We start from the raw sequence: 14016 nt of genomic DNA, 5'->3' as shown, positions 1-14016 counted from the left end.
ATGTTGTATGAACCAATAGTTTACCTTCAGTAATTCCAACTCTAAATGCTGAATGTTGAATTAAATGGTAAATGAGTGGAACCACTTATAGTAATTAGCCCTTAGATGTGGTGCCTGGACGGTAAAATAATTGCTGTTATCGCTATTCAACGTGTAACATGAAAAAGGACATAGCCGAACATAGCTAAAATATGACTCACTGCTAACAAGGCATTGATGGTTGCGACTGTAATGTGTCTGTGTGCAAAGGCAAAGCTGATGTTGATGAATATCGGGGGCTGGTGTTGGAGGCGGGAGCAGCTCGTGGGCGGAGTGGTGATAGGGTCCTGCTCTGTCTCTGTGTCTGGGTTTTGTTCAAGAGCGCCAAGCAGCTCCAGTGGCGCCGGCTCATCTTGCTCTTGTAAAGCTCCAGTCCTCAGGCAGACGATGAAAGGAGTTTGAAAGCTTTCCATCACAAGGCTGCTTTCCCGTCCCCACCCATGGGAATCCTTCCCAGTCTCCCCTCTTGATGCCTGGCCTCCACTCGTTTATCTGTCCATCCATCCTGCCGTTCATCCATCTGGCATGCCCCCCCAAGCGCCTGTTATGTATTCATAGCTCTTCCTTTATGCTTCTTTCACCATTGGGAAAATCGTCTCGGGCTAAAGTGGTCCTAGACTTCCTTTGCACCTAATTGCACATAATTTTAAGCAGGTATATACTCCTGCCAGGTTTACTCCAGAAGCACATGGAGATCCACTCTCTCAAGGTCCTATCATATCAAAATAGGGCCTGCTGTGAGGTCTCACAAGGTCTTTTGTCAGCCTTACGAGATCTACTGTGTGGTCTTGGACTGACAATGAGATGTGTGGTCCTACGGCAAATATGTGGTGGTAAGTGTTGAAGGATTGGAGCGTATGTGCAGTGTGAGGTCCTTTAACAGCTCTGTGTTCTCCTCTGAGAGAGGACCTGGCCTTTAAAGTTCAGAGCCTGGTTGATGTAGTCTGGATTTAATGGAACACAGTGGGTAGATTTGACATGCTCATTTATGAGAGGGATGATGGGGGTTCAGCTGCAGCTGGATTCCAACTTTCACTGGGGTGAGCCACTGTTACAGGAGTGTGACTGGCCTTTTGTGTCATCATAAATGAGAGACCTTAGGACGGGAGATTCAAGGTTGAGGCCTGAGTCATGCTCCTGGGAGGGGAAACAAGACTGGTCCAGCTTCTGACAAGTCCAGCACAGCTTCTCTGGAATGTATCATCATTCATACAGTAAGAAGGAAAATACATGTTAATAACATCTACATACAGCAGACATCCCGTGAGTCAACATATTTGGAATAGTTGGACATTTATATATCGCTTCCTGTCGTCTGTTAAACCCCTCTATATTTTTACTTTTTCAGGCTGTTAACTTACTCAAACCTATTTTGGCATATTGGTGAAACACGTACTAATATTTGAGAGAAAACACATGAGTCTTCTGGAGAAGGCTCCAAGGCTGGATTAACAGTAGCATGTTTTTTTGTGCGGATTACTGCTCAGAGCACTTTTTTAGGAGAGGAGAGAATGGAAGCCGTGCTAGCCCAGTTGAACTTACAACTGCTCCTGGTTAATGTCCATCTACAAATGGCTGGCCAAGCAACTGGTTGCTACTGTATGTCCACATCTTTTCTGATTTTGTTTCCACCACACTATCCTACAGTAACTCAGAACCGAGCAGATGTCCAAACACACTTGAAGATGACACCATTGATGTATTTGCTGTTTACATGTACCCACTCATAGTTAAACCAAGTATAAATATTGAGTAAATATAATAACTGCACATTCTGCTCCCGGGACATTGATTGATAAATCCCATAAAATCTAATTACTGTTTGTAAAATTGTGCTGTGACACATGTTCGTCTCCCATAAAATAACTCATCGCCTGTTATACCAGTAGCTGAAAGATTTACACTGAGCGGTTGCTTGCTGGATGCATGTTGGACGCCTCAATACCAACGAAATACAAACTAGGTCTGTTCTGCTGCATAAAAAGGCAGCGTTTAAAATGAATGTTTGAAATCTTTGCTGCTCGCTTCTTTCAAACTAAGAATAAAAAGTCTAGATTAGTATTAAATAACCCTAAAAGTCCCAGCTGCTGTATTTAGGAGACTTTTCTCCAGAAACTAAACCCCCCCCCCCCAAAAAAAAACATGACTGTTAAGATTATTTTGAGCCATAATAATTTTGATCGATCAGAAGCCATTTTGCAACTTTATCAGAGTGTGTAGACACTGGCAGGGCTTTGGGAAAATATGATAATAAATGATGGCACTGTTATTGTTTTTGGTGACCATAATAAGTGGACTCTAGGATACGGCTGAAGAACCGAGTAAGGAAATAAGAGAGCGGACACAAACCATTTATAACAGTAATTAAAGAGTACAACTGCAATGTTCTCGGTGGTCTCAAGACATTTGGGAGTGCTTTGGAAAATTCAGAATAAGTTTTTCTGAGTTTTGAACTATCACGATTTTCCCCGTGCTGCCAATAGCATAAGCCATTAATGAATTCTGTAACTTATGAGAGCATGACTGTAACATCTCTGTCCGATGTTCTCTCTGCTTCCAGCAGCATTTGCACTGACTTCTGTCGTTCTGACACTGCCGAGGGACTCTGATTCTGTAGGGCAGGGGTAAGCTCCTAACCCACACTAAAGCCTCTCAAGCATGTTTATTGGCCAAGCATTTTCCCCCAACAATTCCCCGGTAGTAAGCCCAGAGAGGAAAGTCTATACATATGTATTTATACTTCAGCACTCATTTTCTATCCCTTTTGCTGGATAAACGTTACAATTTGAGTGGTTGTGTTTGGTAACACACCAATAAGTGATGTGTCTGGATATGTAGTACTCATTGGAGGGATGAAAATCTCCCCAACTCCCAGAAGGCCCCTGTTCTCAGCCTGTTTCCATGCTGTCTTCCTCTGAGCTGACAGCACCATCAGGATGACATCTTAACTACAATGTCAGGAAGAAGCCGTCTTCCCTTTTTCGTAGTCTACACACTCACACTCACCCAAACACAAACAGACTTTCTACTTGATATTCATGCTCACACACACACACACATGAGCAAACACACATTGTAATAATTACTGGGCTGGGTGTGTAAGGGGGAGTGAGGGTTACCGAGTGTTAATCCTATGAAGGCGACACCGGCAGAATAAAGAAGAGAAAATCACTCGAGTTTGTCTGGAAAAAGAGTGCCAATGCTCAAGGGGCCCCAGTGTAAAGCACGTTAGTACAAAGTGTCACTGGGCTCATTTGGTTCTAATTTGATTCCCTCATTCTTTAAATTTCAAACTGTCTTTATATTTTTCTCCTTCCTTTTGCCACTTCAAATGAAACAGACATATTTAAAGGTTACAGGTCCCCTGGTTACTCTAAAACATAAAAGCATTTGTATTTTAAGTACAAGAATTTGCTCCACCAATCAAGCAATCCCTCGCTGCTTCAGACACTCCTGACTAAAGAACGCCATTGCTCAAACGTACATTTGCACAACGTTGTGAGAGATTTGACAACTGACGTTGTTGGAGCCGACGGACAAAAATAGATTCCCACGTACTAAATGAGGCAGAGCTGTCAAATTACATCACGTAAGATGTTTTATCGTGACATCGAACCTAAGTTTAATTCTTTGAAATTAATGGAAAATTGCGCAGGTGATGTTATCATGACCACAGTGGAATATGCAACAGAATCGGTATAGGGCGAGTGTGTGTCGATGTACGGTGTGTTTTTGTTGTTTAGATCGTGTAGCAACAGTAATCCTCGCAGGTTCCTCTCAGTCTGTGACCTGCAGATTTCATTTTTCAAGACTGCATGTGCACCGTAGAGTCTGGAGTTTCTGCTTTTGGCCTCATCTTCCTACATGCACATATGGACAGGCATGTAAACAAACCCAGTTGCAAATACTATTACATGCACAGCCATTCACAAATATAGCGTATTCCTGAAGACCCGAAACTGTTGCATGTAAACTGCAGTATGAACAATGAACTTGCATTCTTCAGACACACATTCAACCACACACACACTTAAATATTTATATAGACACACTGCGTTCTTGATTTTGGATGCTCTGGCCTACACTCAGGGAGATTTATGAGGCTGGCTCCCTCTTGTCCTGTGTGTCTCTGACTTGATACTATTTGGTTTCCAAACCTCAACTCAGCACAGAGACTGAGAGCTGCAGTGGGGATGGAGGTAATGAGAGGGGCTGAAAGATATAAAGAAATGGGGTTGTCAGAAAATAGGTAAGAGCAAGCATGGAAAGAACAGTAAAGATGGTGAGAGTGTCTGGGAATGAAGTAGATGAAAGGCAGATCTGAAAGATGATGTTGAGAGATAGCAAAAAACAAGGGACAACTGGAGCTGGAAAGAAGAGGGGAGAAGGGAGACGTTCCAAAATAATGAGCGCGGGAGAAGAAAGGCAGTTAATGTAGTGTGTCTCTGTGTGTTTGTTCCTGTTTGTGTGAGCAGAGACAGCCAGTGGGGTCAGAGGGTTAGCGTGACTCCATGTGTTGCTTATAAGCTGATAAAAGACAAGCAAGACTGGGGTAAAAGCACCCCCTCATTTACTTTTTTGTGAGCATGTGAGGTTGTATTCAGGGTCAGGCACAAAAAGAAAATCAGCTCGAGAACCAAGAGGCTTGTGGTTTGAAGCCAGTCTTAGAAAATGGTTTACAGATTGAGATGGGAAACTCAGGTAGTGTCAACCTCCACGCCCGTGTCACCCTGGAACAGAAGCCAGTAAGGAGTTTTGCTATTCCAGAGGGGGACTTTTTTTCAACTTTTCCTCACATCTCTCTCTCGAAGCCTAACCCGATGTGACTATTGCTTTTTTTTTTTTTATCCAATGACTTTGGTGTTGTCAGATTTTTAGAACTCGGCTGTTCCCAGCTTTTGTTTTGGTGCAGAGCTGACACTGTGCATTTCCGTGTTATTTCAAAGCCAGCTCCAAAATGCGGCCACAGTGGAGCCTGGAAGATGTGGATTTATCACAAATATCAGAGCAGGAGACTTCCAGATTTGAAGGATACCACAACCCGTATCCCTGCAGCTCATGGAATGTTTTTTCTGAGTCTGTAATTCATAATTTCTATTGGTATGAACATTTATGGATGTGCTGGATAATATAAAGACATATTCTAAATCATTTACTGGCAAAATGTACCATTTTCTTGGAATTGTAAGTTCTTGCTCTTGTGTTTTAGCAATTTCATTTGCTTGATGTCAAAAATATGTTTTTGTTGATAGTAGCAATACCAAAGTATACGGTCAAACATCTTGTGGTATTTCCATTTCCTGCGAATTCCTTTCCTCACCCTAAAGAGCTTTTTGAGGTTAATGCTATATCATATATTAAACCACGCGCCCCTGATATTACAGTACCAGTCTTATCTCTGTTGAGCTTCAGTCCTCTCTGCAGATGCATCCATTCATTCATCCACTCGTATATTTTACATGAGCCTTGTCCCAGTCAGGGGAACATTAACTCCGACCACCTCCCACCATCCTCGTCCCAGATAAACAGCCGTGGGACTTTAAACATGGCGCCCAGCCGGCGTGTGACTGAGAGAAGGGACCAACTGGTGGCTTCAGTGGACAGGGGTCACCCCCACCCCTTTTCTGTCCCTGGCTGGGTGGGTGGCATATGGCGGCCCAGGCAGGGACCCCTTTGGTGTGATACACACACGCACGCACGCACACACACACGCACACACACAGAGGGCCTGGAGCCACCCAGGCTGGGCCCACGATCGCTGTGGGAGACACGGTGTCACCAAGCCTTTGACAGAGGAGGGGTTCTGTGTATGTTGGTGTGTTTGTGATCCCACCTTGGAAGCACCCACACCCCCCCTCCTGAGAACGTTGGCTACTGCCCGCCACCACATCCCCGTGGTGACTCCGCTGTTGTCTCTGCTCATCAAAATTAGAGAGATTTAGCTCTGTATGCACATACGACACATGCATGCACACAGAGCCAACAGGTGGCAGGCCTTGCTCGGCACAGCGGGCCCACTTCAAAGGTTAAACATACAACAGATCACCCACTCTCTCTGCTGTCGTCCCAAGGGAAAGAGAGAGAAAGTGTAAAGGGGACAAAATAAAAGGAAAGAGAATTAAATGAGAGAAACAAACAACTGTATTTATTGTATGTATTTTTCTAGATGTTGTGTAGGTGTCGCCACAATATGTACATTGCGGGAGTCTCGCTAGCAGTGACTCACGGCAGACGTGAGTGAACCGGTCTGGGTGCCAGTAATCTTTGCATTGACTTCAGCATATCTCAGTCAACCAGCGTTCTGGGATTTTCACACACGGGAGAGAGTGTGTGACTCACATCAACAAATACCACTTTAGAAGAACCGTAAACTCCAGAGCGGCATCCCAGCACAACCTGCTTATCAAAAGAAGGAAACAGAGGCTACAGTTGAGAGCAGGTTACCCAAACTAGACGACTCCAGAGTGGAAAAATAATGTGGATAGTGTAAACAACAGAACCCGCTGATATCATTCCCCTGACAGTCATACTGTCTGCTGCCTGTGGTGCAACAGGCTCCAAAATGTTTTCTCAGAACTTGGACGGCTGCTTGTTATCAAAAGAACATCATTTGAATACAACAGTCTGTGTTGTAATCTGGTTGATCAGGTAAATTGCTTCCAGGACAGTATGCCGCCTTTTCACTGCACATCTGGCAGAGAAATGCATATGCACCTCAATGTTTAGACACCTCAACAGCGAAGCCAAAGTGTGTGTGTGGGTTTTTTTTTTAATTCTTCAGTGAGATCTCGTGAGTAAACTGTCTAAAAACTGGGTCTAAATACATGTTATTATTACTGGTTTTAAAGTTGTGCATGTGTTTTAATATGTGAATCACTGTGTATTTGAATTTGTTGTGTTGCCATGCAAACTTTGTACGTCTGAGTAATTGTGGGTCATAGTTGTTCCCTCATTTTGCCTATAAGCTGATAAGAGCCAAACGAAGGGGACAGATACAGTATATTAACTCTCTCTCTCTCCCTCTGTCTCTCTCCCACTGCTTCCAGCCTGTCTGGTGCCAAGACTCAGATTTCAGAATTTCCTTCTACAAGCCACATTTAGAGCAGCTAGCATACTCTTGCCGTGTGTGTGTGTGTATGTGTGTGTGTGTGTGTGTGTGTGTGTGTGTGTGTGTGCGTGCGTGCGTGTGTGTGTGTGTGTGTGTGTCTGCCCAACTTTCTCGTCTAACTGCCTGCTTCTCTGACCCCCACACCCCATTCTTACTGTCCTTTTGGTGCCGCTCATGGCTGTTTTTGCACTTCAACTCCATTTCTTTGAATATTTTCCATGGTTTTACCATTGCAGAGAGACAATGTTTCATACAGCACATAACTTTACATAAGAGCCCACTTATCTGTTTTGAACAAACAGTTGTGCATGCATTCTGCGCTGTAAATTTCCCCGTTGCGGGGCAAATAAAGGAATCTGAATCTGAATGTAGATGCATGTAAATCTATGTAGATTTACAGGTGGTAAAATAGTACTTGTGAGAGTTTTGGGTCTCACAAAGAGAGTTTTTGATGTGGGTCCTGCAGCCTAATAGAGATCATTGCATAGTACAGGATGAAGCTGAAGTTTGAGGAAGTGCAGGAAGACAAAATAAAATGAAAATATGTAAAGACAAATATTTTTAAAATGGCAGATGTGGGAAGTTTAACATAAAACAGACAAAATGCAAATTATTTTCCCAGGAGTCCCTGCAAATGCTCTCCATAGCACCTAGAGTATAAGCTCATCTGTGCATGCTGTTAACATGTGCTGTAAGTACTACAATATGCACCAAATTGTTCAGTATGGCTTGTGCATACATGTAAACGCCTGTAAAGAAACATTTTTCTGTTTATAGTTTCAAATAAACTCACATATACAGCATGATCTTAGCCAGGCTCAAGCTGTCTTTTTTTCTACATTATGTAAAATAGTTACATATCGTTAAACGCACAGATTCTTTTCCTAATTCAAACAATTCTGGATCAGTAAATAAGGAACTATGTATTAACCCAGAAAGTAAGCCAAGACATTATTCACCACCATCCCCGCAAATTAATTTTGGAATTTAATCTTGTTGACTTTTGTGTGGGTTCCTACCATTGTATTGTGTGTGTGTGTGTGTGCGTGTGTGTGTGTGTGTGTGTGTGCGCGCGTACGCATGCGTTTATGTGTGTGCACTGTTTCTATTGTACTGTTGATAGAATGGATTTATTCATCCTTGCAGTTCCCTCTGTGCAATTTTATATTTAGCAACAAAAACTGGGCGTCATCAGACTTAGCAACATTTTCCACTGTCGGTTTGTAGATTTGCTCACCACTGTTATGAGTTGGTATGTGGCTTTAGTTTATGCACAAATCTCTGAAATTTTAATACATGCTAACTTCCCTGAGGCTCCCTGAGTTTTTTTTTTTTAAATGTATACTTTGCGTAGATATGATTCCTGTGTCTGGAAGGCTTAAATGTTGGTGTAAAGAGACCTGTAGCTCTAATAGAACAGATGGTGAGTTTATGTGTTTTTGCAGCGCGGGGGTTTGATTGTTTGTCAGGCTGATTCAACCTCATTGCATTTGATGTGGGATTGATGGAGAGCCAAAACAAGGAGCCTGGTTTCGCTAGAAACTTTAGGTTTCCCAGAACAACCTCTTCCTGTTTCCCAAACATGGTAAAAATGTGGAATACGATGCGGCGCTCACTCCTCTGCGCATTTGTAATGTGTTTGATCTTTAATGCTTCATCATTACTCAGATGATTATAGTGTCAGTAGAGCAAAAGTAGCATCCTCACAATGTTTTGGGGTTGTTTTGTTTTTTTGTTTTTCTGTAAATTCTCCACCAAGACAGCAATAACAAACCAAGCAATGGATGATTTATTCCGCTTGATGTCATTCATCGTTTTGTGGTCCCTTTTCTTTTGATTTGGTGCCATCTTTCATTTAGCCATAGGGCGGAGGATATGCCATTGGGGAATGACATCCCAAACTCACATGTTGGATGTAGCATCCCTTTGAAAGTACAGACACGTGCACTACCAATTACACACACACACACACACACACACTCACACACACATAAATGCTCTGTAATGTCATCAGAGAGTGATGGGGCACCGTCCTGCCGACAGAAAAAAAAGGTGTCTGTTCCATCTCAGGCAAATAACAATAAGCCCAGGGCTGGATTCCAGTGGGCTTTCTCTTTGAAATGGGATACCGCCACACGCATTACAAATATATCTCTTGTTTTATCTTCCAGGCCAGGCCCATGGAAAAATTATTCCAAATACCTGTCGCGCTTTATCTGGAACCTTGGAATAGGTTAGGCCCAGCCGGGAACACGAGGATGTCTAAAATAAGGCCTCTATTACGGGATGGAGTGGAGATGGATGAGACAGAGCGGGAATTGACAGGGATTGGGGGTATTTTAGGTGTATCTGCCCTGTGAAAAAGGGCTTGTTGCGGGGGCTTGGAGCTGCTTTAAAGTAGACTATGTGGGCCGATGTCAGCTGTTATACAAACTGCATGTGTTGGAGGAGGGTTTGTGCGTATGTGTGTACACACACGTACATGGCGGTGTGGAAGTATAAATAACATTTTTCCTACAGATGTTCTCACCTTGATAAATCTGTTCTTGGCCCATGTGATACTTCTTGACGTATGGGATGATGGCCCAAGGTAGCACAACCTTTATTTACTTTGCTCAACCTCTAGCAGTTCCAGTCTAAATCAAGAATATTTATGATGGGACCAATAAAAAGGTGAATCCTACAACTGCTGCTGTTCCATCTAAATGTGGAAATGAGCATGAACTATGATTTTTTTTTTTAAAAAGCAAAACGCAACACAATAGAAGTCAGCATTATGAAATATGTCCTTGAGTAAGTCATTTGTCTTTCTGAGTCTGTTTTGTGGGAACAATCGTAATGTTTGTCACCATCGCCTGTAGAGTCCTGCTGACATTTCCATCAGCAGTCGAGTGTGTGTGAAAGCCATTTACCAGACTCACCCCCGAAATACAGTGTCATCTACATATTTCCCATGGCGGGACAGAGAGTGATAGCATAGTCGTCATACCAGTGATGCCAAGACACCAGTGGCAAAAGATGTCTAGCCTTTGATGTTCAGAAGAAAGAGGCCACTTTACAGAGCAGCACTGGCAAATCAGCCTTTCTTAGGGCAGGACGGAACGCTTGAATGGGAGCTGATAATGACAACATCGTGTCTATCTGTCAGATCAGCCTGCCTAATCGCCATGCCATTAACTGTTGTAAGTGTCTGGAAACTCTTTCACATGGTGCCGAAGACAACTTGCTTGGACTGTAGGATTAAAATTATGAATGATCAAGATTCACGGAAAAAATATGCCCGTCACAATTCCAAGGTCTTAACAGGCGCTCCTGTGCGTTCTGTGGTATCACCACTTGGACTTTAAAAAGTGTGTTTCAATCAGGGGTGTGCAGAACTGCAGCGAGTGATGCTCTCCAGTGGCAGAATGTAAACTGTTTAATGGACGAACCAACCCCAGGGGTTTCCAAGGAGTAAAAAAAAAATGTCCACCGAAATTAAAAATTCTGGCTTCCTATAACAAAAGTGAGCAGAGGACTTTTTATGTCCTTGGTCCACCTTAGCATTTATGTGTGAACAGTGTGGCTATTTTTAGAGCTTTAACTCTTGAACTGGATTCAAGCTCAATCTTCACATGGTCCATTTGCTGAATCAAATGTCATAATCTGCTCTTTTCCTTCACCCGCTCAATCACTCCTCATGTCTCTTGCCCATCTGTGCCTCCTCCAGCGCTGACACTGCCAAGATGACACAACCAATGAGGAGGGACCAAGCACACCAGCCAGCTCCGGCTCGCAAGTCAGCCAGCCTGTCTTCGCCAAGCGCAGCCCGCCGCCTGTACCGCAACTTGTCTGGAAAGTTCCGTGTGGGTACCAACCCCCCTGGCCTGGAGGATAGTGTGGTGTCAGGACGGGGGGGAGATAAAGAGAGGTTGCGCAAAACTACCATAGTAAGTGAGAGAGAGAGAGAGAGAGAAAAACATCAACAGTGATGAGACCTGGACAGTGTCAGTACTTCATGTGTATCTCACAGTTTTACTTCATACTTTAAACGCTACTTTATTTTTATCAAAGTGATAAAGTCATGCTCAAAATATAGCCGTTTTTAAAAAGTCATCCTCAAGCAGCCCACTGTCAGAAAATTAGGATAAGGACAAGTTGTTTTCAAAGCCACTACCGGGTCTTAAATGTTAGCAAGTGACTTTGTTAGCAAGTTGGTCTGAATAAAATGGTGCTGGTTCATCTCCAATAACTTCATGTGCATCATCTTTCCATAACAGTTCCAAAGTAATGAAACGCTGTTTGAGGCAGTGGAGCACCAGGAGCTGGACTTGGTGCAGCTGCTATTGTCCCAGTACAGTTTGGAGGAGCTGGACCTCAACACCCCAAACAGTGAGGGTCTCCTGCCCCTGGATATCGCCATCATGACCAACAATGTGCCCATGGCCAAGCTGCTTCTCCGAGCTGGAGCCAAGGAGAGCCCCCACTGTGAGTTGAAGATCAGTGTTTGGGTGTGTTTTCAACACACTTCCAGCGCAGTGATTTGCTGTACTCATGTGTCCAACATTGCAAAATCCTCAAAAACTTTGGCTTGCGTGAGTTTTTTGAATAGATGTACAATACACCAAGTAACTCTCATAAGACAAAACCAAGTTTTACCCCCCAGTAATCTTAGCCTACTACATACCGGTAACTGAGAAGGCATTTGGTAGAAATCAGTTTTACTGGTTTGATCCTCCAACCAAATGAAAGTCTGAGAGTAGAGTTCTGAGATTTTAGACTGAAAAAATGAAACGCTTGAAAGTCATTTTCACCTACTCGCTGTTGTTCCCGTGTCAGCTCGAAGCCTTTACCATGTGAGGGCACCGCATCAGTGTTCGTTATCACCAGATCACCAGGACAACATCAGATACAACTCGCACATTACCCAAAACATGATCTGTAGTCATGCAAACGAACAATCCACACACCCCAGGCTATCAGCGAACTCACACATCCCAGTCTGGTTTCTGTTGGCAGTGAAACAATAATAAAAGCGATGACAGGATGGTTAAAATAATGCAATATTAATCATCTTTGTAAGCACATTTCAATGTCTGTGATCTGCTGAGCCTCTGCTCCCCTCCTCTGTTAATGATTAAAACTCGCCAGTGAGGCTCCTAGGCTTGTTTTTGTTTCTACTCACTCACACACACACGCACAAGCACCCACACACACGTGCGCACACACCCCGGAGCTGAGCCAGACGTCTTATAAAGGTAACATTAAATTGAAAACACTTGAATGAAAAGTGATGTTTACTGAAGTTTGCTGTTTGATTGTGTTCTCCCACAAGAATTCAAATAACTCATGAGACGGTGTCAACTTTGAGAGGAACACAATCACACCTGTTTTGATATTACCGCTGTTTGCGGGGCAAACAGAGAGGCAGACAGAAGAAATTGCTTTTCTGGTGTCGAAAAAAAGAAGCTGGTGTCGACATTTTTTTCGACACCAGCTTCTTATTCACATAAATCCTTTGGTGGCTTCACAAGGACTCTTAAAGTGCTGTGAAAGTTCCCAGAATTGCAGTGAGACACTGGAGACACTATCTGGGCTAGTTTCTGCTTCTACAAGAGCTGAATTCTTAAATCAAAGTGAACCATTAACAAAGAGTTACATCCAGGAGTCCAAATAATCAGAAATTTTCAGTAATAATTACAAGCACAAACTTCCCACTGAGACCAGGCCTGCCCTCAAAATGACAAATAGCCTTTAAATCGTCACATAAGTGGCTGAAGTGAACAACAAGAACTTGACACCTAGAAGAAACACACACATTCAAAGAGGAGCTAACAGCCACCGCAGAGACACGGAGAGAGCCGCAGAATTAAACACCCAGATGGACATTTTGACACGGAGCTTTAAACTTACTGTCAACAGTGGAATCTAACGCTCAACAGTGGAATCTACAATGAACAAACACAGACCACGCAGACTAAACACAGACACACACCAGCCCCAAACACTCAGAAGAATGACCAGCCACCAAAGAAGAAGTACAGTGCTGCTACTGTCCTTTGTGACCTTAATAGCTTTACATTTGCTCTCCTATACTTTCATTCTGAAGATCTGTGCACATCAGATGTTGTGAGTGCCTTCAAACATCACTGCCATGGTTTCACTAATGTGATACGGCTGCTGGATTCATCTGCTACAGTGATCTTTTCAAATATACGCATCAGTTCCTATTGTTCTCAAAGGCAACCTGCTGTGATAAAAACAGACAATTTTCAAGCATTCATTAGAAAACGTTTGCACATTTTCATTTGAGATGAGCATAGTTTTACAACTGTCCAAATTAGTATATTTCTAATCACTTCAGATATTATTATATTACATTACCTTTGCGTTTTTGGAAATGTGAAATGAAATAAATGATAATGTGCCTAAATGGAATGAAGGCAGCACGCTAACCGTCTCCCATGTGCTTTCTAGTTGTTAGTCTAGAGGGCCGAGCCGTTCATTTAGCCACCTTGGTTCAGGAGGCTGAGCAGCGCGTGGTGGAGCTCCAGGCCCAGGTCAGGAGCGAGGGTCCTGGCGAGTGGGAAGGTTCTGATCCTGACAGGCAGCTGAAAGCCTGGGAGTGGAGGCTCCGTCTCTTCAGACGAATGCAGACTGGCTTTGAGCACGCTAGTAAGTCCTCTGGGTGACTTTGATGGCTGTTTCTTACAACCCTGGGTTTCATTTTGGCAACTGATTTCACTGTTGGCATTCCGTCTGGGCTGAGTTAATGGCTTCCACACTGGGAAGACTAGTGTTCGACTCCTTGAGTGCAGGCATAACACAACTTAATTCCTGTTTTACTTTTTTTATAGGCATTTCACGACAGGCTTAGCAGCAGAGTAGAC

The 14016-nt window shown here is 43.4% G+C and overlaps 1 protein-coding gene across 6 annotated transcripts in view; it reads left to right on the top strand.

The window, feature by feature from the left end:
• The window catches only part of ankfn1b (ankyrin repeat and fibronectin type III domain containing 1b), a 92100-nt gene that overhangs the window by 64277 nt on the left and 13807 nt on the right, over window positions 1-14016 (top strand). For all 6 annotated transcript variants that reach the window (XM_003961297.3, XM_029847265.1, XM_029847267.1 and 3 more), the window contains 3 exons: window positions 10857-11076; window positions 11407-11614; window positions 13604-13801. In XM_003961297.3, the coding sequence (XP_003961346.3) occupies window positions 10857-11076; window positions 11407-11614; window positions 13604-13801 (626 nt within the window). The remainder of the gene's footprint in view (window positions 1-10856; window positions 11077-11406; window positions 11615-13603; window positions 13802-14016) is intronic.

This window comes from Takifugu rubripes, chromosome 1, assembly GCF_901000725.2.
Source record: "Takifugu rubripes chromosome 1, fTakRub1.2, whole genome shotgun sequence".
In the NCBI taxonomy this organism is placed as follows: Eukaryota; Metazoa; Chordata; class Actinopteri; order Tetraodontiformes; family Tetraodontidae; genus Takifugu; species Takifugu rubripes.
Note: the sequence above shows the minus strand (reverse complement) of the source record. Positions and strands in the feature narration are given on the sequence as shown.